This window comes from Python bivittatus, unplaced genomic scaffold (assembly GCF_059951505.1).
Source record: "Python bivittatus isolate LINGU-HERP-01145 unplaced genomic scaffold, Pbiv_v1 ctg000070_np1212, whole genome shotgun sequence".
NCBI lineage: Eukaryota > Metazoa > Chordata > Lepidosauria > Squamata > Pythonidae > Python > Python bivittatus.
The window spans coordinates 46,390,787-46,418,064 of record NW_028277034.1 but is presented as its reverse complement, the minus strand read 5'-3'; the positions used below and the strand labels follow the sequence as shown (position 1 = coordinate 46,418,064).

At 38.5% G+C, this 27,278-nt stretch overlaps 1 protein-coding gene and 1 long non-coding RNA gene across 2 annotated transcripts; one reads left to right on the top strand and one right to left on the bottom strand.

Moving 5' to 3' along the window:
- Positions 1 to 339: 339 nt before the first annotated feature.
- On the bottom strand, positions 340 to 27,213 carry LOC112541969 (uncharacterized). Its single transcript, XR_003085889.2, has 3 exons — positions 27,129 to 27,213; positions 3,745 to 3,861; positions 340 to 636 (listed from the first exon to the last, which is right to left on the bottom strand). It is a non-coding gene; the product is annotated as an uncharacterized LOC112541969 (long non-coding RNA).
- On the top strand, positions 5,527 to 20,292 carry IBSP (integrin binding sialoprotein). Its single transcript, XM_007438734.3, has 6 exons — positions 5,527 to 5,586; positions 10,186 to 10,236; positions 10,333 to 10,404; positions 12,199 to 12,267; positions 16,642 to 16,758; positions 19,268 to 20,292. The coding sequence occupies exons 1-6, from the start codon at positions 5,533 to 5,535 to the stop codon at positions 19,859 to 19,861; spliced, it is 957 nt and encodes a 318-aa protein (XP_007438796.2). The 5' UTR covers positions 5,527 to 5,532; the 3' UTR covers positions 19,862 to 20,292.
- Positions 27,214 to 27,278: the final 65 nt, after the last annotated feature.

Genomic DNA, 27,278 nt, shown 5'->3' with positions numbered 1-27,278 from the left:
TACACATTTTTCTGCAGATCTTTTTCTGTTATTAATAACATTATTAATAAGATAAATTTTGCAAACTCTGGGGCCTTACATGGCCTGATTACCTTGCTCTTTTGAGTAAGACCTGGCAAATTTTAAAGTTCTCCAATGTTCCACATTTTTGTGGCACTCTACATTGAACAACGTGTGGGTTTTTTGTTTGTTTTCTGCTCTCAGAGATTAATGTTGCTGTAGAATAGGAGGCAAAGTTGAAGACCCCATCTGAGGAGAGATAGTTTAAGGCTAGCAAAGAGAAGTGTCCTTTTGGTTGCCAGTATTTTTTAATATTATTTCAAAATAAGCCTCCAGGTTGAGAATAAAAAAGAACCTGTAACAAAGCTGATGATTTTAAGGTAAGGACATTTCATTCATGCCTAGAGCATCTAAGAAATGACACTGCTGAGTTCTATCACATTCCTCTAATTTACGAAGCTGATAAATCAAATTAGGAGGTAAATTTAATCTGCCATGATTTGTTGGCCACAAACCCATGCTTACAATCTCTCCAAAGTTTTGCCCAATATTGACATCGAGCTGACAGATCTGTAGTTTCTTGCGTTCTCCTTCTTCAATGGGGACAATAAATACTTTCAAGGACGCCAAAGAATTCTGAATGAAACAAAAAACATAGAGAAGATGTTGAAGCATCTTGGGCATCATTTTTTATCAAAAGGAAATATTTCTTTATCCAAGATATAGTTCAGATAAAGAAGGGGAGCTGATATGCTGGATATGCTAATGATCGGTAGCTTGGTGAAATGCTTTGAAAATGGGAAACAATTTTCTTTTAAGGGAGAAGTTTATATTTGAGTACACAAAACTTCAAAGTTTTGAGTCACTATGCCACTGATTTCTGCTTTCTGGGGAGAAATGAAGACAAGAGAAATTTTATATAGGAACATAGAACATTGCAATATATGGGGTCAAAATATAGGCCCATCTAACTCTGTATGAATAACATTGACAAACACTACCTCTCCACAGTTTCAGAAAGAAATTGTTCCAGATGTTTATACTAATTCAATTTGTGTCTATTTTAGCTTCTTAGAGATATCTGAGTTGGCAATACGAGTAAAAGAATGCTGTTGCCCTATGGGAATAGCCATGGTCAGGGGAGCTTTTGCACAACTTTGTGTTGTGTACCACTTGTACCCTTTTCTAGATCAAGAAGCACTGTGCATGGTCACTCATGCTTTGATCATCTCTTGAACGGACTACTGCAATCCACTCTACATGGGCTTGCCCTTGAAGAACATCTGGAAGCTGCAATTGGTCCAGAATATTGTAGTGTGGGGAATAATGGGCGTTTCTTGATTCATGTTGATTCCATGTCCCACCTTTGCTTCATCAGCTGCACTGGCTCCCAGTAGGGTACCGTTCAAGGTGCTGGTTGTCACTCTTCATGGCATGGGGCCAAAATACGTGAAGGACTGCCTCTCTCCAATTGTCCCTGCCCTGTCCCTATGAGATCAGCTGGAGGAGCATACTTCAGATCCCATCAAATAAAGAATGCCAACTTGAAGGACCCAGGAATTGTGCCTTTTCTGTCATGGAACACCTTACCACCTGAAACTGGGATGGCCCCAACCATGTTGGCTTTTCATAAAGCACTTAAAATCTGGCTGTTCACCCAGGCATTTGAATCAGGAAGTTAATGAAATTCAGGGGATTTCTTATTATTCTGAGGCTTTTACTCCTGGCCACCATTTTTCCCTTTTGTCTTGATAGTGTGTGGTGTTCTTACACTTATTTATACTCTTGTTATTGAAACTCTGCTGCCCAGAGTTGCTTTGGCAAAACGGGAGGCCGTATAGATGGAAATAAATAAATAAATAAATAAAAGTTGATCCAGCTCAGCTTCTTCTTATTGTTCTGAATATTCTTACCAGGAGTGCCTGTGACTGCTTGCTTCAAAATGTTTTTGCTACATTTTTGTGGCCTTACGTCTCCTTTACTCTGGGGATATTGTATGAAATACACTGACCACACAAGAACAGTGAATACAAAATATTCAGTAAACTGCCAGGTTAAAAAAATAATAATAATCACACAGATTTATCCATGTGTCATCATTTTTGTTTATTCAAAGAGCTTCAAATAAGACAAATATAGGGTAAGGTGACCTTTCAACAGCAAAGCCAACTGTAACCCATGTTCAGATGAATTGTCCCTCAAACATTTCCCTTGCTTTTCTATGCAGTTTTACAACAGAATGAAACATTCCTTCTGTACTTGTTGCCTAGTCCACTTCTCTCCCACAGAAGAATGAAACACACACACACACACACACACACACACACAACTAATGATCCCAATATTTAGTTCAAATCAAACCCAGACCATTATTATAGAGTTCAGCATCCAAACCTATTCATCTCTAACTCAACCCATCAATTAAGTGGAATGATCCAAAACTTTGGGCACTAAAACAGCTCTTTATGTTTGAAAGTGACATCTGTGACTAGAAAAATGGTTGAAGTTTGGTTGAATTTTTCTGGTAAGAGTCCACTTGCTGACATCATGCAAGGAAAGTGCTGATTGGCTGGTGGAGGGTAAAAATAGTGTGCATATCCCAGTAGGTTGGCCAAGAACAAACAGATGCTCTGTTAAATCTCTGTTCCCTGACTCCTTGGAGGCCAATCTGTATCCTGCAGGACTGCAGCTTGGTAAGTGACGGGCAGCTATATTGGTCCTGGGCAAGCAGTGAGGTTTCTGACATTTCTTAATCTACGCATTTCTAAATTTTTGACTCTGTTTTTAAGATAAACTGTGTTTTGCTTTGCAGGTGTGAATTTCTCAGGAGCATTATTTCTATGATTTAAATCAGTGATTTACTCCACCACTTTATTTTGCTTGCTTTAGATAATTTTTATTAAATAAACAAGGGTAGGATTTTATATTGTACCAGCTATAATACAGGGACATTCGAGTCTCCTTTTCTTAAAAATGCTTAGCTGGATTTAATTTAAAATGATTTCTTGTGGGAACTGGGAAGAGGGTATGGTGATGGAAAGCTGAGAGAGAACGATGATTTTGTAGAGTCACCTTACTATAAGAAAGAAACTTGGCATTTATTCAGTACACTGTATGTTTTCATAGCCCTTATCCTGCATTATCTAAGTCTCAGGGATGGGCAAGCTGTCTTCCAAAAATTACTAAACCCCAACTTCCATCAGCTAGTATGGCCTGTGAGATTACAGGAATTGCTGCCCATCAGCTTCTGGAGGACCAGATTTTTGCCATCATTACCACCATCTTTGATTTATAAAATCCTTATGATGATCCCTAAAGGTAGTTTTCTATAATGCAAATAGGGACGAGCCCAACAGATTTCATATTCCAAAAAATTATTGTTCAAATATTCCTCAGTCATGAAATTACTAGATGGTCTAAGCAAGACTATGTGTCTGTTATACAAAATAATACACATAACATGAGATTTGTAGCTTACTATTCACATTGTAGAAACAAAACTATAAATATTTTAAGTCATCAATTAAATATATTGCTTATGTTAAGTCTTGGGCTATTTTCCAGAAGGACTGAATATACATAAAACTGTAATCCTTGTATTTACTTGTACATGTTCATAATCCTTTATAGACTATGCTTCATTTAATTTTGTCCTTCCAATCAGTGATTTAATTACAAATTGTAATAAAGCAATTTAGATATGGATTAACATATCACTCTTTTAACAAGGTTTGTTCCACTTACTGATACTCTCTGTCAGCTTTTCCCACATTTGGATGTGTGTTTTGAGATGTGTAGATCAAGGCCACCAACCCCAGTGAAACTGGTGAAATTGTTCCAGGGCAGCTTCCTGGACAAATTCTGAAATTTAATTAATAGTTTTGAGCAATGGAGAAATAATAGGCATCTCTTGTGCCACTTAAGGCTCTGATGTCTGGAACAGCTTTCCTCAATCTGGAACCCTGCAGATGTTTTGGTGTCCAACTTTCAGAATGCTGGTTGGAAATTAACACATCTGGGTCCAATCAGGTTGGGGAAGGCTATTCCAGAATAATTAAAAAAAACCTGTTATCTCATATAAAGCAAGGGTTGGTAGTCATTCTTCAAAATAACATACTTCTTAATACCATCTTAATAGCATCTAAGCCATCAAATACAACATTGCTGGCTTTAAGTTTTCTTGGGTTCAGAGAAACATACCATTAAAGTCTGCAAAACAAGAACTAGCGTTGTTTGTGAAATGATTGAATGCATGCTGATTGCATTGAAATTGCAACTATGATGAACCAAAAATGATGAGCAACAACTGTAATGAACCTATCAATGAATACATTAGTGCGAGGGCTGTAACATTTGTAAACCAGAAATAATCTCCCAGTCCTTAGCAAGGATTTACAATTCCTGAAAGCATTTTGCTCAGCCCTCTATTTTTTTTTCCAGTTTCCAAGGAATTATTGAGATTGTCCTTAGGTCCTTGAAGCAGCATTACATGACCACGGGACACTCTAGGAAGGCTGCAATGGCGGCCTTCTGATACTGTTCAGAGGGATACTCACGCTCCCTTGCCCATTCTTTCTTCCAGCAAGGCTGCCCATTTGCTGCCACCTCTGGGCAGAAATAAATAAACATGAAAGACATAAAGTCCTCTATGAATTTCCCCCTTCATTCAAGGCACTGCCACAGCCTGAAAGTTTGCTGTGAGGCAGACCTATGGGGGTAAACCTGAAAGCAATCATGAGGAGAAACTAGACATGTCACTTGGAGAGATGGGGAGTTTCTCTCTCCACTTTTCTATCCTACAACTCTCTCACTGCCATACCAGCCAATAATCAGCAAGATCTCACAGAATTGGCTCTACCAGCAGGTGAAAGGAACTCAAAATTCATGAACTGGCATGATTTGTCTCTCCCATCCATCATGTTAAATATAGATAATTTCGTTACCATGACTTAGCCATGGAAATCTAGATCTTATGATACATAAACTGCTAATATAAATCTGAATATTTCTAAATTCATCTTAGAATATTTCTAAATGCTTGCAAGGATGGACCTCTTATTATTATTAGATTTTTATCCCACCTTTTTTATAGATAACTCAAGGAAGCCAACATATCTAATACTCCTGCCTCCTATTTTCCCCACAACAACCCTGTGAGGTGGGTTGGGCCAAGAGAGAGGGACTGGCCCAAAGTCACCCAGCTGGCTTTCATGCCTAAAGGAGGACTAGAACTCACAGTCTTCTGATTTCTAGGCCAGTACCTTAACACTACACCAAATTGTCTCTCACTTAAATATAATTACGGAATTACTAATGGTAAAAACTTTCCCTGTCATTAACTGAAGGCCTGATGGAATGAATCAATTGTTTGTTCAGACCCCTATAAAAGTCACCAGGCCCAACAGATATATTTCTGCTATTATTTGAACAGAATTGTAGAATTTGTTTATCTTAATACCTTCCAATTTTCCTTATCTTCCTATTTAGAAGTATATTTTCTTTTCCTTTCTTTCTTTTTCAGACATCAGAAAAATGAAGACTGCTCTACTCTTTCTCTGCATTATAGGAATAACTTGTGCCTTCTCTGTGAGTAAAAATAGCAATATTTTATCTAGGCCAGGATGTACTGTGAATATTCATTTTAACATCCATTCATTGTGGTTGTGTTATTACTGGTGACATATGATCATTATTAATTAGTTTCACAATTTTTTCCACAACTTAGCAGACTTTGAATCCCATTACAGTATTTTGATTTTAAAAATCTATCAATTAATTAGTAATTTATCATCCTGACGTAAAAGAAACTGTCCCAAATGATAAGCTGTTTTAGGTAAAGTTCTTATATGACAAATTATAACCCATTGACTACCTCTGGCCCTTTTTTAGTCACCTGTTCATCTATTTATGCTTTTATGTATTTTTCTACTTTCTAACCCTTTACACATTACAAATAGCCTTCTCTACATTTGCTTCAATCAGCTTTCATCTCTGACAATTAACACTATTAATCTATTGGCTTTCAACTGATGATCCTGGATGGGGAACATTTAGCTATGAATTCAGGTTTTTGAATAGTCGAGGTGAACATCTTGATCCATATTGGTTATGTCTGCAGAAAATTGCTTCTATGCATGGTGCTTTTGCTGGAGCAATTGGCAATTGGCTAGAGTAGGCATTTGATTTCAAAAAGCATTTCCTTTTTGTTATTTATATTTACACCCCAGCACAGCTGTATACTGTCCTTTAGTAAAAATAGATTTAAGGAGCAAAACAGGCCCAGACAGAATTATCTGAAATTAATTTATAGTAATGTAAATTCATAGGCCAGTCTGTTTTTCATCAAAAAGATGAAGCCTTTGCCCAGCTTCATCTGGTGCACCAATTGTGCCCTTTCCTAGATCAGGGGCCCTTCAGACAATCACTCATGCCCTGGTCACCTCATGGCTTGATTACTGCAACGTGCCCTACGTGGGGCTGCCCTTGAAGGCCACCCAGAAGCTTCAGCTGGTCCAGGATGCAGCAGCACGGGCAGTGATGGGCATGCCTCAGTATGCCCATATAATGCTTTTGCTTCATGAGCTGCACTGGTTGCCAGTTTCCTTCCAAGTGCAATTCAAGGTGCTCGTTGCCACCTATAAAGCCCTACATGGCATAGGGCCTGGTTACTTGGGGAAGTGCCTGTCTCCCATAGTTTCTGCCCAGCTGGTTCAATCTAGCAAGGTTGGCGTGCTCCAAGTTTCATCGACTAAACAATGTCACCTATCGGTCCTCTGATTCTCTGCAGCAGGACCTGCCCTCTGGAATGGGGTTCCTCCCGAGATTTGAACAGCCCCACCCTACTGGTATTTCAAAAGGTCCTAAAGATGTGGCTCTTTGCCCAGGCCTTTGGTGAGAACTACTGACACCCCCTTCTTTCTTTTCCTTGTTCCCATGTGGGTTTGTTTTTTTCTACTATCTCTGCTCTTTTTGTGTTGCTTTTGTGTTGCTCCTTGTTTTTAAATGTCTTTATCAATTTGTAAACCACCCAGAGTCACTGGGAGTTGGGCAGCATATAAATTTAATTTAATTTTAAAGTTAAAGTAATTATCATCATCATCATCATCATCATCAAATAAGCACAGTAAATTGGTAGGATGCTGGCTATGGAATTATTGGCTCTGTGCAATCTAAATGTGAATCAGCAACTTGATATGTATGCCTGCAAAGAGCCTAATATCGTATTAGGAAACATGAATCATAAAAATATATTAATTGTAGAACAATTATGATAAAACTCAAACCCGTAAGTGCCAATCTTCATCTAGCCAAAATTCTACTACCCATGCGCAGAAGGAAAATATCAACATACCTAAGGCAACTTAGAAGTTTGCAGAACTATTAAAAATCTTTGTGTGCAGCTAGGTAGGAATGTAAATGAGAAAATAGAAACTTAAATCACCCAATGAGGGCTCAGTTTGCTCAATGGGCATCAAAGTATCCACATGGTACTGTCAAAAAAGTCAAAATAGTGGCTGCAGTGGTGGGATCAAATCTTGGTTATTTAAGTGCATTTAAGTGCATTGCACATGCACCCCCAGATAAAAAACAGGCAGAACTTTGATTACAAACTCCCAGCTGTCACTGAGCATGAATTCTTAACAAGAGCATTGTTCAGTGAATCATTTTGTTGCAAGTTCTGTTTGAAGAGTCATAATTTCCAAGTCACTACAAATCATAGTTTGGTTTTAATCCATATTAATCAAACCTTATCTGGATACACTGCCCTGTCCTAGGTGCCATACTTCAAGAAAGTTATAGACTAATATGATACAGGGGACGCAAGCCATGGGAAAAAATATCATAAGGAAAGGTTGAAGGAATTGGGTAGGTTTAGTCTGGTAAAAAAAAGAGCACTTGATAATACTCTTGAGGGACCCTGTGGGACTGTTATATGGAAGGATGGATGGATGGATGGATGGATGGATGGATGGATGGATGGATGGATGGTGGAGGGAGGGAAAAAGGGAGGACAGCACGATTACCTAGTGGGCCTACTTTATATCAGATCAGCTTTCAGCTGAATATTTGCAGAAATATTCTCTTCCTGTAAGTTTTCAAGCAGATGCTCTAGTCATGAATGACCTAAGCCAGTGATACTGAAACAGAGTGCAGTTGTGCAGATCTTCACGGAGACGCTTCACTTTGACAGAGACCTGAGAGAAGCATTCCCTCAAAGCTGCTTTAGGGAACAATACAGCTCATTCACTTCTAAAAGTGAAGCTCCCTCATTGTTTCAGTGTCTCTCATCTAAGGATCTTGTGATAGTCCCAATAGCCTTTTCAAGGACTGGTTGACAGTTCAAGGCAACAGGAATTGTCTCCTTGAGGCAAATGATGCTGGATCTTTGCCTTAACCAGGTGAACTGTTTTTCCTACACAGCACAAGCCACTTTGTCAAGGCTTCAAGTAAACCTACTAGATAGCCAGAAACTTTGACCAAATCTTCAATTCCATTGTAGGAATTGGAACTGAATGCCAAATGAATTACAAGGGTAATGTCACACATGAACTTCATCAGAGCAAGTGTGAGCCATACTGCTTCCTTTTGCACTTTGCGCTGAAAGGGTATGGGAAATTCTGAATCTCCATGGCGGGCTTTGTCAACGCACTTCACTTAGTTTCTTAAACTTTGCCAGCTTGACATGGTTTGATAAACGCGAGAACAAGTCAAGCTGGCTACTCTGTACTCCCTTGTCTGTATCGTCCAAATTTAATAAGATTCATATCATCCGAGATAACTAGTGATCATTTAAGTGTACTAGTCTATAAGTAGTAGATTACATATCATAATAGAAATCCATAATCTAAACAGTTACTGGATCATCAACACATTTTTATTTTAAAAAACTTGTTGTTACATTATATATAGAATATAACTGAATGATAAAGGTAAAGCAATGGGATGGTAATTATTCATATCCCAAAGAGCGTGACCTTATATTTCAGTGGTAAGCTAAAACAAAACAACAACAAAAAAAACCCTCTTCTTTCCAGCCGTTGAATTTTCTGCCAGTTAGCTATGCCACCTAGTGGAAAGTAGAAATAATAAGAACAAGAACTTTGTATATTGATTGGCAATATCAAACTCTTGTTGGATCACATAATGCACACCAGCATTATGTATTTCATCAGGAAATTGCACAACTCTCCTTTGGATTACATTCCTTATATACAAAGCTATGTGCTATACATTGTTAGTGCAAGTTAGGGACCTAAAAATCCCTTGGGACGGTCACTCATGACTCATTGTCATCTAAGTAAAGCCATGATAAATACACACAGCAAATGAACATGTTTAAGCTGTAAGGCCATTGTCTTTTCTCCATCAGTTCATTTTTAGGCATGTGCAAAATGTGTCAATTCAGGAACCATCTGGGATTTGGGAACAAATGGATGAATTATGCACATTCCTACTCAATTTCATTTCATGCCTACTATGAATGAGCAATCGTTTTATTACAGAGCACAGGCCATGCATATAAAAAGCGTTAGTTTCAATCCCCAACTTCTTGTGGCAGAGCTAAGAAAATTGCTGCCTGAAACAGTCCAGCCCTAATAGTCTGCCTCATTATAAGGCAGGTTCATGTGCTCCTAAATTATTATTGAAGATATAAGGTGACGTAATATTAAGTTAGATCACCGATCCCTTTAGCCAAGTCCTGCTAATTCTAGCCAGAAGTAACTCTGCTGGTTCTAAGCATCGGAGTTTCCCAGCCTGGAATTTGTGTCTAGAGCCCCACTATCTCTGTCCTACTGGTTACAAGATAGATTTAAAAAGCAGATTCAGATCCTATAGATATAGACAGGTTTCACCAAGCGTAGATGATAGAACAGTGTGGTTTTCACGCTCAGCATATCATCACTTGGCTCTGTGATGACCAGGTTAGTGTCACTTTAATGCTTTCTACCTGGAGGGTAAAGCTACGGCAACATAGAAGGCACCAGCACAACAGCAACATCTACAGGTAAAACACAACATTACAGCACAGGATCAAAGAGCAGGTTATGGAATATCCAGTGCGCATCTCCACAAGGGAGGCCTGTTTCAGCAAAGAGGCACGGAGGCTGACACCAAACTTAAGTAAGCAATACGGAAATAAAAACACACTGTAACTTTTCTAAGTTATCCCCTCTTTTGTTGTAGGCAAAAAACTTCCGAAGAAGATTTAAGTCAGAGGATTCAGAAGAAAATGCAGTACGTTGGCAACATCATTGAATTTTTATTCTGATACTAAGCATGCCAATGTTTTTTCTTAGATTTAACTATTGAAATGCCTTTCTTTTTTGGCAGGTGTTCAAGGACAGATATAGGCATTTTCTTTATAGATATCCTTACTTCTACCCACCTATGAAAAGATTCCAGGTAAATACAATTTTTAAAAAACTTTTAAACTCCAGGCAGGGGTGTCCACAGGGGGAGAGGTTAAAAAAGTCAAGATGGCAACTACAATAGCATGATCAAAGCCTTCTCTTTTTTATGTGCAACACATGTGCATAAAGGAGCAGGTCTTTGATTGCACAATCGTGGCTGCCATCTTGACTTCTTTGCCATCACTATAGACAGCCCTGAGCATGAAACTGAGCAAACTCAGGGAGGCAGTGAAGGACAGGAAGGCCTGGCGCAATATGGTTCATGGGGTCGCGAAGAGTCGGACACGACTTAACGACTAAACAACAACACAGACAGCCCTGCTCTGGACTCAAATCTTTTAAAGTGTTAGTACTGAGTCTTGAGGTGCAGTACAAAGATGAATACAGGAGTTAAGTAGGTGACTGTGTAATTCCTGCAAATAATTCTGTAAGAATACTGAAAATATATGGCATATTTTCCTTAGGCACAGCCATCCAGACATAACATATTCAACTTCACACAGCTAACAATCCCATTGGCAGTGAAATGGTTACTGTTGTTTCAGCTCCTTTGCACCTGACAAAGACACAGCATGCAGAAAAGTTGATAATGTGCTAATTTTTGCATGTATGGCCAAATATCAGTATTATTGGTCCATTAAAATCGAACGCTTCTGGACTGATTTTAGTTTTTTACAGCTTTCTCTTTCTTCCATTGTTAAGGGAAAAAGAGGGATGTTCCATAAGTGGTGGTTTCTTATGGACAAGTTGGGAGTGATGGAGGGGCCTGTTAATTACATGTTTTCAAATATGGATCATGTAAGGAACTAAAAATTGTCTTCTGGGAATGATGCCTCAACAGAACAGTGGTTTGGCTTCTCTGTTAGGAACAGAGATATTTTTATATTGATCAATGTCTTTGCAGCACTGGAGAACTTCCTCTGTATCTATCTTGCCTGTCCTATTATTCCTGATGGATAATACAAACACCAAGCCCAAACATCTATAGTTTCCTGAAAGGCCTAGATGATCTTTTAGCTGTGGTCTATTCAGCCCCTACTTTTGTGAAGAAATCATGTTTCCTGCCTTTGAAGACAGGATGAAAGAAACTGATATCATCCAAGGTGGCTTATTTAGAGCACTGCAAAGCTGCTAATTGGTGTTTAAGCTGGGAAATAGTCTTTAAAAGGCCTTTTTAGCAGGATAGGCCAATGGTTTTTATAATATAGGTTTCAGGTAGGAATCCTTCCAGGGCAGGTTGGAGATATGAGGATTAGAATCCAGAGATTCTGTGATGAAATCATCTCTCTAGGCTTATTAGCTTCCTGTGTAACCTTCCAGATAGGAGGCTAACTGGGGAGCAAGTGCAAACACCACTGAGCTATTTAGATAGGTGTTTCTCAGCCTTGGCAACTTTAAGGCATGTGGACTTCAACTCCCAGAATTCCCATGCTGGCTGGGGAATTCTAGGAGTTGAAATCCGCACGTCTTAAAGTTGCCAAGGTTGAGAAACATTGCTTTAGATAAAAATTACAATATGAAAGTTTGCATGAAGGTAAAACATTCAAAACCTGCAATCATTGGTTACCTCACCAAATTATCTCTTATATCTCCTTATTGCCTCTATTTCATTTCTCTCAAGCACACGAAGGAAACTTCTGAAGTCTCAGCTCTGAAATACTGGAAAAACTACATTGACTTCAGTATAAATATATTCATACGGGAGAGCAGAAGTTGATCGCTTTCCTGTAAATGAGCATTCATTGTTGTTTTGGAGCAAATGCCTCAGAACTGTCTCTCTTTTTAGTTTAACAGTGACTCATCTGAAGAAGGTTTTGGTGGCAACAGTTCAGAGGAGGAAGAGGAAGAGGAAGGGGTAAGGAAAGTGTCTGGTTTTATTCAAAACAAACCAAAGAGCATTAAAACAAAGGAGGATTGTTTTTAGCCCTATAGTCTATGAGTGCCCGTGGTGAAGATTACTAACCGACCACAAGTTTCTATTCTGGTTTGATGCTGTATTTTTTTAAGCCTAAGTCATCTAAACAAGCAGCAGCTTGAAGACACAATGAACACTATTGGGATCCATAGGTTTGGTATTTTTGTCCATTTATTCAAGAACAACTGCTGTGGTCCCAAAGCACCACAAAAATAATATACGATCCATAGTCATCCTTTAAGAAAACCCGAGGTTGAATTAAGGCAGGTCTGTACAAATGGTGGTCACAGTCATGCATACAGTATGGCTGTTTGCAGGTACATTGAAGCATTTCTATTTTTGTCATGCCTTGCAAGCGACAAACATGAGGTTTCCAACGTTCTGGGTACCCTACCAAACATGAGTGGTAAGTGGCTTGCTCAATTGTGTGGCAAGTTAAACTGGCCTGAATTAAGGAGATAGATAGATAGACAGGCAGACTGATCCTGATAGGTAGAAACAGATTTGAAAAAAGAAGCTTAAATTTTATTTATTTTACAATGTTTATTTTACAGTATTTGTCCCTCACAAGCTTCTGGATAGCTCACAATATTAAGCCTACTATAAAGGCAACATAACCTTTGCTTGATTTTAATTGATGATGTGACATCAAACCAGTGTGGACTCATAGGGACTTTACATAAAATGGTAGCTGGGCACCCATCCATATAGCGGAGAATATATGTAGCTCAGAGTTGAGTTGTTGGGTTTTGGTGTTCTCTGAGCTTGTTTTTCTTCTTGCAGACATTTTATTACCAAGCTAGGTAACTTCATCAGTGCATGGAGAAGTGGAGTTTTCTGTCTGTTTACATGTGGTGGCTTGTCCTACCAGTCTTGATTGGGATAGTGTTTCTTTCTTGATTCTTCCTATTTATTTGGTGGTGGTTCCTGTTTAACTGGATGTTGGTTCATGAGGGTGTGATGAGGAGGCATGTGTTTAGGGCTCTTTGTCCCTTTCTTTGACTTTTGGTTGCTTCCTTTTTTGAATGGTTTATAGATGGAGCTTTTCTCAATGTGTCTCTTAATGGGTGATTTGTCAAAGTGCCAAGTGTCTAGGACCTCTCTTCCATTTTTGAACCTGGCTCAGTCTAAAATGTCTAGTTTCTCAAATGAAATTGCATTTGAAACTGTCAGTATCAGCCAAACTTGTCAGCCAAAGAAGACAAAACAGGGATCATATAGAACATATAATGCAAGCATTATGAAAACCACCACATATGGCAAACAGGTAGAAGATCGGCAGAATGCATCCACGAGCATCAATTGGCAGTCATGAAGATATGATGAAAATCCCTAAATTTCACAACAAACTTACACACTGTTGTTGGATGAAAGCTGATATAAGTCTCCTAAATAAATATATAATTTGGAATATGTTTATTTAGGGAATGTATTTTTTTTTACCTGAACAGTATTAATAATTTCTTTATTTAAGTTTATTTATTGATTTAAAGGATTTATATGGCTGCCCATCTTAAGCAACTCTGGGCAGCTCACAAGAACAATAAAACCAGTAACTATAAAATAACCATAAAACAATAAAACAGTAAAACGATCCAACAAAAACAAAAACTATGTGCCATAATCATCCCCTTAGGGGATACCCCACAGCCAGCTCCAATCACCCTCATTCCATTCTTTGTATTCTATTCTATCCTGTCCCAGCGCCTTTGTAAAAAGCCACATCTTGATGGCCTTCCAAAAGGCTTAAAGGGTAGGGGCCTGCCGAATCGCCAGTGGAGGGTGTTCCACAAGGTAGGGGCAGCTATAGAAAAGGCATGTTTCTGGGGTCCAACCAGGCAGCAGGTTTTCAGGGAAGGGATCTGGAGCATGCCTACCCTCTATGATATTCTTAGGGAGAGACAGTCCTGCAAATAACCAGGTCCATGCCATGTAGGGCTTTAAAGGGGATAACCAGCACCTTGAATTACACCCAAAAGGAAACTGGGAACCAGTGCAGCCTGAGCAAGAGAGGGGTAACTTGGACAAACCTACCTACTGTTCGCGCCACTGCATTCTGGACTAGTTGTAACTTTGAAGTGGTCTTCAAGGGCAACCCGCATGTAAAGTGCATTGCAGTAATCCAAACAGGAAGTGACTAAGGTGTGAGTCACTGTGAGCAAGGCCTCCTGATCCAGGAAAGGGGACAATTGGTGCACAAGACAGATTTGTGCACCGTTGCCACCTGCTGATCAAGCAGGAGCCATGAGTCCAGGAGGACCCCCAAACTGAGTGCCAGCTCAGTCCAGGGAAGTGCAATGCCATCCAGAGCCAAAGATGACAAGTCACCAGACCCTGGGGGGCCAAAAACCCAGAGCCACTCCATCTTGCTAGGGCTTAGCCAAAGTCAGTTCATCCCCATCCAGACCCTTACAGCCTCCAGGCTCTTGGACAGCACCACAGCAGCATCACCTGTCCAGCCAGGAGTAGAGATGTATAGCTGGGTATCATCAGCATACTGATGATACCATACCCGGTGCCATTAGATGACCTCACCCAGTGGTTTCAACAGCATATTGGTTTACTGGGTCAAATGTGCTTGAATATGTTTTTAAAAGGCTTGCTTGTTTGTTTGTTTTCTGAGTTTATTTTAGCAAAAGGTGATTTTAAGTGGGATTATTAGTAACTGGTGGTGTTGTAGTAGAGAAAGGCCTCTTCAAAGGCCTGTGATCAGGTGTTGCTATAGGCAGCTGGAGACTGCTCTTTAGAAGTTCTAAAGTGTCCCAAATTAGAGTTTCCCTTATGGACTTTTAGAAAATCCCTACAGACAATATTCCACATTAGAACATTCACGTGAATGAGTGGAGAATTCCAAGTGAAAGAGAAGATGGGTACACAGTTCTACCTCCATTTCCTGCCAACCTCAATGTGTTCAAGCAGAAGGCCTAAAGGGGGACTATCCCATATTCAGTTGGATGTGAATATAGCCACAATCTGGGATATTATTTTATTGGGGTCCTAGATCATGTGTGTATCATCCCTTTGGACTTCCCACCTAAACATGTAGGGGTTGGGGAGAGACATGGATAGGACAGCAGGTACAGTCCCATTGTCCCCCAACTTAGCTTTCAGCACGTTCAGATACATGACTCCGTGAAGCTATTGTCTTTCTCAAATCCATTTCAGTGGTTTTACTCCTGGCTATGTCCTGCCTTGACATAGGCAGAAGCTCCACAACATTTAAATAAATAGCCCTATAATTGCTGTTATATAGAGGACATAGTGACCTCTGGTAGCTATCCAAATAGCCAGCCACACCATGCAATTTTGCAAGTTCTTCCAATTGTGAGGAAAATAACTTCAATTTTTGTTGGCATCACATTACAATTTATTTTTAAGCATTCTAACCATCTGATCTTAAGAACAGCTACACTCACATATAAATGTTTAAGATGGTCTGACCAGCAGTGTGCTAGAACAATGTTGCAAAACATGACATTCTGCCAATTTTGCAGAAAGATAATGCTAGAGTTCCAGGCAGCTGCCTGAGTGTTTGAGATCCAAATTTTTACAGGACTTTAGATTAAATTTTTCAGTTTATCCTTCAAATATCAGGTCATGAATTGATGGGATTTACAGCTGATATAAGTGTCCTATATCCTCCCAAATTACAATTAAATGTTAATATATGTTTGGGGGGATGTAGTTTGAAATTACAACTAAAAATTGGAATACTGACATTAAATTATCTCTGAAAAAACATAGTCACACATTTGAGAATCCTTTCTTTAGGGGAAGGGATTCTGCAGAACAACTTCAGAAAACATTCTTCTGTTTTTCACACCATTCATGATCACTATTACCAGAAACAAAAGAAAACCAGGGTGAATAAACACTGAGAATTGCTTTTTCTAGAAATTTGTAAGTAAGCTTAGTCACCTATCTAAGATTTGTATGACAGGCCCTTTTGTGCATATCAGGTTGTTTGGTATATAGGAAAAAAGGTTCCCTCCACCTCTCTCTCTCTTAATAATGGAATTTGTTCTTTTGAGACCTATGAATGAACCTCATTCTGATTTTAGAAAAGGCATCAAGATCCATTTGCGGTATCTAATGCCTTAGATTCAAGAATTTATTGTTGTCATTTTAATGGCTTGAACGTATTTGAAATGATTTATTGTTAAGTTGAGATTTGCTCTACCTTGCCTCTATAGCTTTATAGGTATTAGTACTATGAAAATATGTATAGTAAATATAATAATTAAAAGATTTTCATGTATACATCTTTTGAAATAATATACAGTAGGATATTCTTGTTGTTCAATGTCTCAACAGGGACAGTCAAATGAGGAAAATGAGGGTGGAAAGGGGAGTGAAGAGACCACTGAGGCTCCCACTGCACCTGGGGCTGGAGATAAGAAGGGTGACGGAAATGCCAAACCTCCCAAACAGGTGACAAGTTATGAGGATTTTGAATACCCCAAATCAGATAAAAACCTTCATCATGTCCAAAGAGCACTAAAACAAGCAGTCAGAGAAATATAAAAAGACATAGGAGGAAGCTGGTCTTCAGGATGCATCATCTGCCACATTCTTGATTATATAACAATTTAGTGATGCTAAAAACCACCTGAAAGTTCTTGCTGACTAATAGGAAACCACATAATAACCATCTGACTCCCCTGGCATTATTACTGAAAAAAGGAGATGTTGTACTAAATTCTGATATAAGGCCAAATCAAATCTTCAGTGCAGAAACAGTTGCGTAATTATTTCAATTTCTTTCATACCACATGTGGCACGTTATAGGAGTTTTGTGATACTTGACCTGTGGCAGCCCAGAAGGAAGGGCATTCTAACATGCCCCTGTAAAATGCATATGCCTTTGATATTTGGAATAGGTCAGTGGGTAAAGATAAAGATGCCATGACTCTCCCATCAAATATAGTTGGTATCCTATAGAAATTGGGAAACTGACCTAGACTGAACTGCAGCTCTAAATCCAGGAGGCATTTCTTAGCTTGGTCCCTAATTAATGTACATAAAATAGCTGTCAGAACCTGCATCACCCAACTATTGTTGTTTTCCATTGTATTGCATTCAATGGGAGTTGGATTGATTTGTTTCTGCCACTTGTAACTAAGGAGGGGGGTTGCTGTTAATGGTTGTAATTGGTGTAGTAACGGGCGGTGGGAAGGAGCTTAACCATATATGGGCAATTTAGACTGGTCTGATTGCTGGCAAGGCAGCTGGGGCCCAAAGAGCCAGGAAGGAGCTCAGGTAGGAGGGGGAGGAAGAAAAGAGGTCACCACCAGGTGGAGAAGAATCGAGACGCCAGGCAATAAGGGGAGGGGGAATAAATAGAGGGAAGTTTACCCAAGGCTTTAGTTTTAGCAATGTTCTGTTTGCAAGCTACATGTACCCCTTAATAAAGAAGTATTTTTCTGAACCAAGCCTGGTTGTGCGAGAATGCTTCTGAATTGGGTTTTGGACATTGTGGACTTGACAATAGCTGGGAATAGCCACATGATGTTACCTTATTTTCTGAATAAGGGTGTTCTTCCAGCTGGATTGCAAATTATCACTCAAGGTATACACCTTAATATACAGTACCTTAACTGAAAAAAAACAGCAAAATTCCTACTTAAGTTGAGAATTATCTGCATCCAATCAGATGCTTTCTTTCCAGTGACATCAGTGAGAACTTTTCTCCCATTGTATACAGCTTATGTACCCTCCTCCAAATCTTGACTGGGACTGTGGTAGAGATTAAGGGTTAACACCAGTCATCCCATTCCATAGCCCCCCTTTCAATCCTTGGTATTTATTTTAAACATTGACTTAATACTATTCCAGAAAAAGTTGGAAGACCTGAAATACCAAGTTAGGGACAGATCATTATGGAGAAAATCTATCTATATGGTTGATAAGAGTTGACATCAACTTGATGGCACATAATCAATCACGTTCCATAAAAATTCTAAGCCAGTGTTGTCCAAACTTGGCCACTTTAAGATGAGTGGACTTCAACTCCCAGAATGGCTGGCTGGGGAATTCTGGGAGTTGAAGTCCACTCATCTTAAAGTGGCCAAGTTTGGACAACACTGGTCTAAGCCCATGTTTGAATGGGACTAAACATAATTTTAGTGCTATTCCAGAAGAGTGCTAAACCCATATTCAAAAGGAGTCTACACAACAGTTGAGAGATGCAGGGAAGGTTGTGTCATGAAACAGCACAAAGAGAGATAATTTTCTCTCTCTCTCACTTCACTGTGCATTACTGCTAATCAGCAGCTGTTCAGGCTAATTTTTTTTTCTGACCACTTTTAAACATTTTGTATTCTTATTTTTTCCTCTACAGCACTTCTAAAATATTATTTTACCATGCAGTACTAAATATTAGGTGTCAGGATATTTATTTCCCAAAATAATTTTTATTTTTAAAAAGTTAAAAACAATTTGAATCAAAAATATGTCTTGACCATGGTAAAAACTGGATAGCTATAAAGTAGGATTATTTTACAGGAGTTTACAACAAGGAATTGTGCTAGAAAATCTTTCAGAAATTGCTTTTGAGAAACAGAATTGTATTATATCAAGGTTCAGGCTACACAAACCCATACGTTTAGGATTACATATGGGAATAGTATACTTTTCAGAAGTTGTCCCTAGATCACTCTCACCCAACATGGTGTCTCTTTATATGTTTGATTATTCATTAGATTTGTCTATTTCCAAAACTTATGACTTGCAACAGTATATATGTATTGAATGTATATTGATGCATTCAGTGTGTAAGTGGCCCTTTCAACTTTGGAAATTTAAGATTCCCATAATTTCTACACAGTCCATGTTGAGGAAGGTTAAAACCAGATCATAAATATTTGGAGTGAGTGCCTTTGCTGATCATACTGTAATTAGGTTTCTAATCTCTCCCCTCTTTTTATTTGCATCAATATAGGTGCCAGTAGGAAAAGAGCCTCTCCAGAAACCTGGGAAAGAAGCAGGTGATAAAAAGGTTGAAAAGGACAATGCTCCAAAAAAAGGTACAGAGGAAGAAGACAGTGATGAAAACGAGGAAGAGGAGAATGAAGAGGAAGAAGAGGAGAAAGTAGATGAAAATGGAAGTGGTGTTAATGCCACCAACACAAACAGCACCATAGAAGAAACTGGAAATGGTGGCAATGGAGAGGAGGAAGAAGAGGAAGAAGAAGAAAATGGAGCAACAACCATCAGTCCCACCACCCTGCCCACTACTGTCATCCCTACAACGGTGTATCAGGACCAATATGAAACTACTACAGATGGACAGTGGCAAGATGGGACCACCCCTGCAGATCAGAGCCAGTTTGACACTACCACAGAAGATCCATGGGTGCATGATGTCACCACCACAAATGGTTATGAAAATGGGTATGAGGTCCAAACTGATTATTATGGCAGTGAGAATGGATACCCACGAGGAGATACTTTCAGAACTTATGAGGATGAGTATAGTTACTATAAAGGGCATGGGTATGATGTATATGGCCAAGATTATTACTATAATCAGTGAAGAAAATAAGCCAACTCTTGACATGTTTATTATACATTTTTGCATGTCAGTTGTTCACAAAGTCTACTCAGGAAAATGCATCACAATAGAATGGTGCTTGTTAAACAAGATAGAAGATTAATATCTGGTATTAGTGCTAACTATGAAAATATGCTGTTTTTAAAGATATGCCTTTGATCAATATTCATGTATCCATCATGGACTTTTTGATTTTTTTTTTTTGAAGGAGTAATCATGTTGCAGATGAATATTATTTTGTTGCTGAACACCAAACTCAATTTTTCTTTGGTGCTGAACTTGGACCAGGCTCCATATTAGCCACTTCTTTGTCAATGAAAATATTATCAAACTGAAATTTGTTGTATAAAATAGATGGCCCATCCTTGTGTTTATTTGAAAGCTGAGTTTTGAGATACATCAATTGGATCAGCTCAAAGTAAACATAATAAGTTAAACTTGTCAGACTAATTTCATTTTATTCTGAATTATTTTGTACTGATTAGGGTTACAGTTATGGTTACACTAGTTATAGTTGAAAAATAAAACCATTCCTACTGCTACATTGCATTGAAAGCTCAGACTAACTTCTATAGGGTATCTGGATGATATTCCCATTCAAGTATTGATTCTGGTTCAAATCTGCTTAAACGGTACGATCTCCATCCTCAAGTTATCGGTGGAAACCTAGGTTAGAAAAAAGGCAAATATCCCCTGACTCTAATCCTACCCCACTTGTTGATTCCCATAATCATCATATCATGTTCCCTATAACATTTTTAAAACTATGAAGGGTTTCACAAAAGGTGTAGGGGCTGAGCATACCCCTCCCACTTGTAATAAGTTCCCCATGATACTTCCTGGCATGTATGTACTTTTTTGATCATAAATCTGAACAAGGTCATCTCAGCTATATGCATGAAAAATTTCCAGAACCACATAGCTCATGTTAAGCAATAAGAAAACATTCTAAAAACTCATAACATATACATACAATTTTATGGCTTAAGAAAAGTTATTAACTGTTTCTTATGAACACTGAGAAATGGTTTCATTTAAAGTTTCACTAGGCAAGATTGTTTTTTAAAAAATAAAAAAATTAAAAATTCATGAAAACTTACGCACACACACATACAACATTTGGACATGACTATTTCGTTCTGGTCATTGCTCTTAGACATGCTGCATGTCTAAGAATATAGAATATAGAAAGTGGAATATAAAATATAGAAAGCTTATACTGTCAGATTATTAGTTCGTTTGCTCTGAATGAATTAGCTCTGAAGCAATTAATTCATTAGCTCTACACCAGGGATCTGGAGATGCCTTGCTGAGATTTCAGCAAGAACTCAGAGGTGAACCTGCTAGAATTCCCTGACATTTGTCAGTGCATGAGATTTGTCAATTCATGAGGTTTAAATTATTACTTGGGAACTTACATACCATGTAGCAATACACACTAGGCTTTAGTTTACATGCTTTCAAATGATACTGACACTATTGTTTGGAAATGGATTATAACCATATGGCATAAATATGTTTGGGGGGGGCACAAAGAAAAATGTCAGCATGAATGAAAGCTGGTGGATCACCAAAAAGATGGAATCTTTGTCTGATGCAAAACATTCAGGAAATAAGTAGGACACTAGTAGAGATTTTAAGTTGTTGGGATTTTTAAAATCAAAGTTGCTCTTGGAAAATCAAAGGGAAGTTATCTCAATAACCAGATCACATAATAACTCAAAGCTTCTATGAATGGAAGCCATGGACATAGCTAAGAAACTGAACAAGCTACCTTATTCCTCATTCAGAATATTAGCCCATCTTATTCAGGAATATCTGTACCATAGATCTCAGTATATATGATTATCACAATTAATATAATCAATAATTTTCATAGTGCTTTGGTCTTTCTGTCTCATTTGAAATCACAATTTAGCAGAAACTTAGGAAGTGTTTTGGGGTTAACACCAAAGGTTTTGTAGAGACACATATTGGATCAGGCCTGACACATTTTTATATAGAAACTACTCATTTTACAAAAGAGTTACAAGCTCTTGTTGTGGTCACATTATATTAGTGTCAGGAGTCTAAAAACACCTCCAACTGGACCACTGATTCATATTTCTTTTCAAGAGATATACTAAATTAGATCATTATTAGCAGGCAAGGTTATTAATAGCACTGGAAAAGCAGCAATCAGGTAAGACAGCATAGTTCAATGGGAGAAGTGATAGTAGAAGGTTCTAATTCCTCACACAGATGGAATCAATGTGATTAAAAATCACAGTAAGCCAGTCAAATATCTTTGTTGTTGTTTAGTCGTTAAGTCGTGTCCAACTCTTCGTGACCCCATGAACCATATTGCGCCAGGCTTTCCATTAATTTGTTACTTCAAGGCTTATAGCTAGTGAAGTTCATTATGTAGTCAAAAAGAAAGTAAATATTTGAATTAGATATTTACTATTATGCTCTGAAGGCAATAATATCATAAGAAATACCATCTTGGATATGAATATGTATGTAGGAGCAGGATGGATAATATCTGGCTTTCCAGATGTGGTGGGACAGCAGATTCCATAATACCTCCTCCTTGGTTTTATTGTTTAGGGCTGGTGGAAAATGGAGCTCAAGAAATTTTAGAAAATTCCACATTGCCCAGCTCTAGCCTCGTCCAACGTTTGTCTGCCAGCAGGGATAAACAGGATAGCCACGAGAAGAGCATGCTGGATACATCTATGCACAATTGTTCCTGCCAGCATCAGACAATCCCAGGAAAGTTTACTATGGCTGAGTTACATCAGGGCATTTGATCTGAGAATTTGGCAGTACATTTCAGATTTCATGCAAGCAATGTCAGAATCTGCCACACTCCTCAGACCAGACAGTACTTAGTAATCCAATTTATATTGCCTTGAATCTAGAATATATTACAACATTTAAAATGGTTACAAATTTGCTAAATTTTAAACATATACTCATTTGACAATGCAGAATGGCTACTTTAATGGTAGAATTTGAAATTAAGACTTTTTAAAAATACAGAATAGACTCAGTATACTCTGTAGAGCAGTGTTTCTCAACCTCAGCAACTTTAAGATGTGTGGACTTCAGCTCCAAGAATTCCCCCAGCCAATACTCCAATTCTTGGAGTGGAAGTCCACACATCTTAAAGCTGGTTGGGTTGAGAAACACTGGGGTTGAGAAATACTGCTGCAGGGTATAACTTCTGAAAAAAAGGGGGGGGGAAGGGTAAATGTTTGCACAGAATATCCATTAAACCACACTAGCTTTCATAACTTTTATTCCTGTGTGTATGTGTGTGTATGTGTGTGTACATGCTACATTTATAACCTGCAGCTTCTTTAAGAGTTCATGGTGACACCCTATAAAACAGCTTGAGCTGAGAGAGAGGAAGACTCACTGGCACCAAAAAGGCCCTGTGTCATGAACGCAGGAACAAGAACAAGCTGAAGGATAACATATTGCATAGATTGTAATACTTTCTTTGTTTTTTAAGTATTTTCTTTTCCACTTGTGTATTTGCTTTAGTCGATCCCTGTTTTTTCAACCAGACCCATGGCACGTTAGCAGGAAACCTCCATATGCCCTTACATTTTTTAATCCTATCCACCTACCCCCAAACAATCCTGTTACTGGAATTTGGGCTGAAAAAGTTCCTCTGTGTTTGGACTAGGAGCTCCTGGCAGAAATCAATCAGTCCAGCTGAGACTATGTGCAGTTTCTTCTTCCTAAAAATTTTAGGATTGAAGATGTTCTATGATATCCCCAACATGAGTTGCAACGACCAAAGATTTTTGTTCACACGTTATATTACTATGGCTTGTTTCTGGCATAGTGTGAGGTGAGAATCAGGCTCCCATGGCTTGCTCTAGCATCATGTGTGAATTCAAAGAGTACGTATACATACAGTTATGCCTGAATAACAGTGGATCTGAACATTTTTCATATAACATTTGGTCGCCATCTTATACTTCTTAGTGACAGCCAGAGGAATTATTTCTGCTGGTAAAAACAGTAAGCTGGTCAATACTTTAATGAAAGTAGAACTGCAGAACCAGACTACATAATAATAATTTTTAAAAAGCTGCCAGTATTTCCTAAACTCTGAGGTGATGGATATTTTCACATTAAAAGGCATCTTATGTCTTATTTGCCAATGTTCCATTTTTATTTGAAACAGTATTTTTCTTCTTTCCACCCAGTGAGTTGTCAACTCTTTCAGCCAATGTCTGTATTATCTTATGTCAACTCTGTTTGATTCATATGTATCTGACAAAAGAGACAACTGCAGACCAATTAGTGTCTAAAGCTTCCACAAATAGCTATTTTTGTATATTCAGGAAAACAAGTATGAGGCAAAAGATGCCTTCCTGGCAGTCAAAACACAGCCCACAATTGCTCTGACCCACTCAATTTAATCAGATCTATCAATCATCTGTCTACCTATCTACCTACCTACCTACCATCATCTATCTATCTATCTATCTATCTATCTATCTATCAATCATACACACACAGATACATTTAGGGCATGTCCACGTTGCTACTGTTTCTACTCCTCAGTACCTTCAAAGTGCTCTCTACACCAAGGCTCTCTTCACTGCTGGAGATGCTTGGCGTGTTGAAAACACTAGAAAGTGTCCCTTTATTGCATTTCAGAGAGCTGTGAAAGAATAGTAGCTCAAAACAGTACAAAGTAGGGGAGAACAGGGCTTTTTAAAAAGGCAGGACACTGCTCCAAGAACATGCAAGGAGAGGGTCTCCTTCCAAGTAAAATGTATTCTTTGAAATGATCCGATGAATCAATATTTTTAATTCAAGATAACAAAACTCATTAGCTAAAATACAATGTCAGACGCTATTCCTGGTTTCTATACGTGCTATTGACATCCATGCAGAAAAAACAAGGGAGGTAAAAAAATTAAACTGTCATAAGGAATGCAACCAGCAACCGTTCAAATGAATATTTTGCCTCTGGGCCTCTAAAAGTTTTAAACCTGACACTTTCTTCCAGCTTGATGCAGAAACTTTGGTATACTTAAAGTATTCTAAGTATGATTGTTCAGCCAACTCGGTATCCATCTACAGCAATGTTTCTCAACATCAGCAACTTTAAGATGCGTCGACTGCTGGTTGGGGAATTCTGGTCCACACATCTAAAAGTTGCTGACATTGAGAAACACTGATCTACAGGAATAGAGTCCATCCCGGATTTTGCTACTCTTCTACTTTTCTACATTTATTTATTTGGTTTTTTGTTTAAAGCATTTATATGGCTGCCTATCTCAAAGATAGGACCGTGATTTCAATTAAAACCCCATACAATCTCACTGAGGACTTTGTTAAATGCTTTGACAATGTCAAGGAATGCTCTATCACGCACCTTTAGCCAACTAAACTAATCACACATTCTTTTAAAAAAGGTGTCAGATTGGTTTGGCACAGTGTTTCGCAACCTTGGTAACTTTAAGATGTGTGGACTTCGACTCCTAGAATTCCCCAGCCAGCATAGCTGGCTGGGGAATTCTGAGAGTCGAAGTCCACACATCTTAAAGTTGCCAAGGTTGAGAAACATTGGTTTGGCATGATTCATTCCTGACTAAACCCATGCTGAGTCCCACCAACCAATGCATTCTTTCCCACATGCTCCCAGATGGTCTACTTAATCATCTCTTCCAGAGTTTTGCCTGGTGTCAGTATCAAGCTGCACAGCCTTAATTATCAAGGTCCTCTTTCTTTCTTTTGTTGAAGATAGGAATGAACATTTGCCCTCTCCAGTCCTCAGGCTCTGATGCTAAGTCAGTCCTTCATGATATCTCAATTGTCACAGAAAAGGGATCCAAGATGACATCTGTGAAGTCCCTCAAGACTCTCAGATGTAACTGGTCTGATCCTGAAGACTTAAACTCATTCTTGTTAGCCATTTCTTTATTTATCTTGGTTGGCCACTCCTTCATTTTTCAGTTGTTCTGCTTAGTTCCACTTGAATACTGTTCCTCTTCAGAAAGAAGACTGAAGTAAATAAGAGTTGAAGAACTCAGCCCCCTCATGGTCTCCTGTTACTATCCTACTATCATCTCTTAGCAGGCCCAGTCTTATCTTTTTCTTTTTTTACCACTGACATATGTTATCTGCTGGTACATTCTCTTGGTGATTACACATATCTTTCATTTCATACACATACCCCCTTTAACTCTTAGATCAACTGAAATTTTTCTTTCCATCCACAAGTTTTTCCTAACCTGCCCCCCCACACACATACATTCTTGTGCTCCCTTTGACTTGAGGGTTTCTATCAATGGGATCCCACAAAGTACTTCTCAAAGTGTTCTGAAGTTGGCTGTTCTGAAGTCTAGCATGAATGCATCTACTCCAATTTCTCTTTAAGAAATATCTTGAACCCCGAGATATAATTCTTGCTTCCTCCCAAGTTACTACTGCTTTTACCTCTTCCACCAGCTGTTACCTATTGGCTAGGATCAGAGCTAGGAAGGAAGATCTCTTGTCTTTTGTTTCTAGATTGTTTCTAGAAAAGAAAACAATCAGTAAGACCACTGAGGAATTTGGGGGAGCTTACAGCCTTGGCCAGGCTGACTTTCCAATAAATGACCAGGTAATTGTATTCCACCTATTATTTCTATGTCTATAATCTCATATAGGACAACATTATCCAGATCTTCTCCCTCGCTTGGGAACCTATAGCACATCCTTATGATGGTATCTGAAATGACATACTGTTTATTTCATCAATAACCAGCAAAATCTGAAAAAAATACAACACAGAACTAAAATAGAGGAGATAAAATACTAGCATAACAAAAATAAAATAACAAAAATGTAACATACACTACTATAATGGTGTGTTAATTACCTATGCAAATGTAAATCTAAAACATTACAATCTATGAAATAAAAATCACCTAAAACAAGATAGCTAACAGGTATTGAACCTGAAATGATGAATAAAACAGAAATGATTATTTCTGTGACCAGTGATGCCTTATTTTCATCACAGCATCACAGAATTTGGCTACTGCAGAAGTGATAAAGAGTTTCAAATCTTCTAGAAGATGATTCACATAGATATTGTCTGGTCTTCCTGGAAATTTACCTATTAGGGACAGAATATAAGCAGACCTGATATCCCTGTAGAATTTACAATGAAATAATACATGCAAAATGATTTTGATCTCCTTGTCACCACATGGGTATAGTATCTGTTATCTACCCTTCCTTGTATTCTTACCCAGATACTCTTAACTGGACTTTCATGCTTAGATTCCTGGATTTCCATACTCCTGTCACTCCTCCTCCTTTTTCGTCTGCCCTATTCTTTCTGAATGTTAGACCCTTCAGTCCTTGCATGCTAATCATGAATTTTGTCCTACCAGTTTCA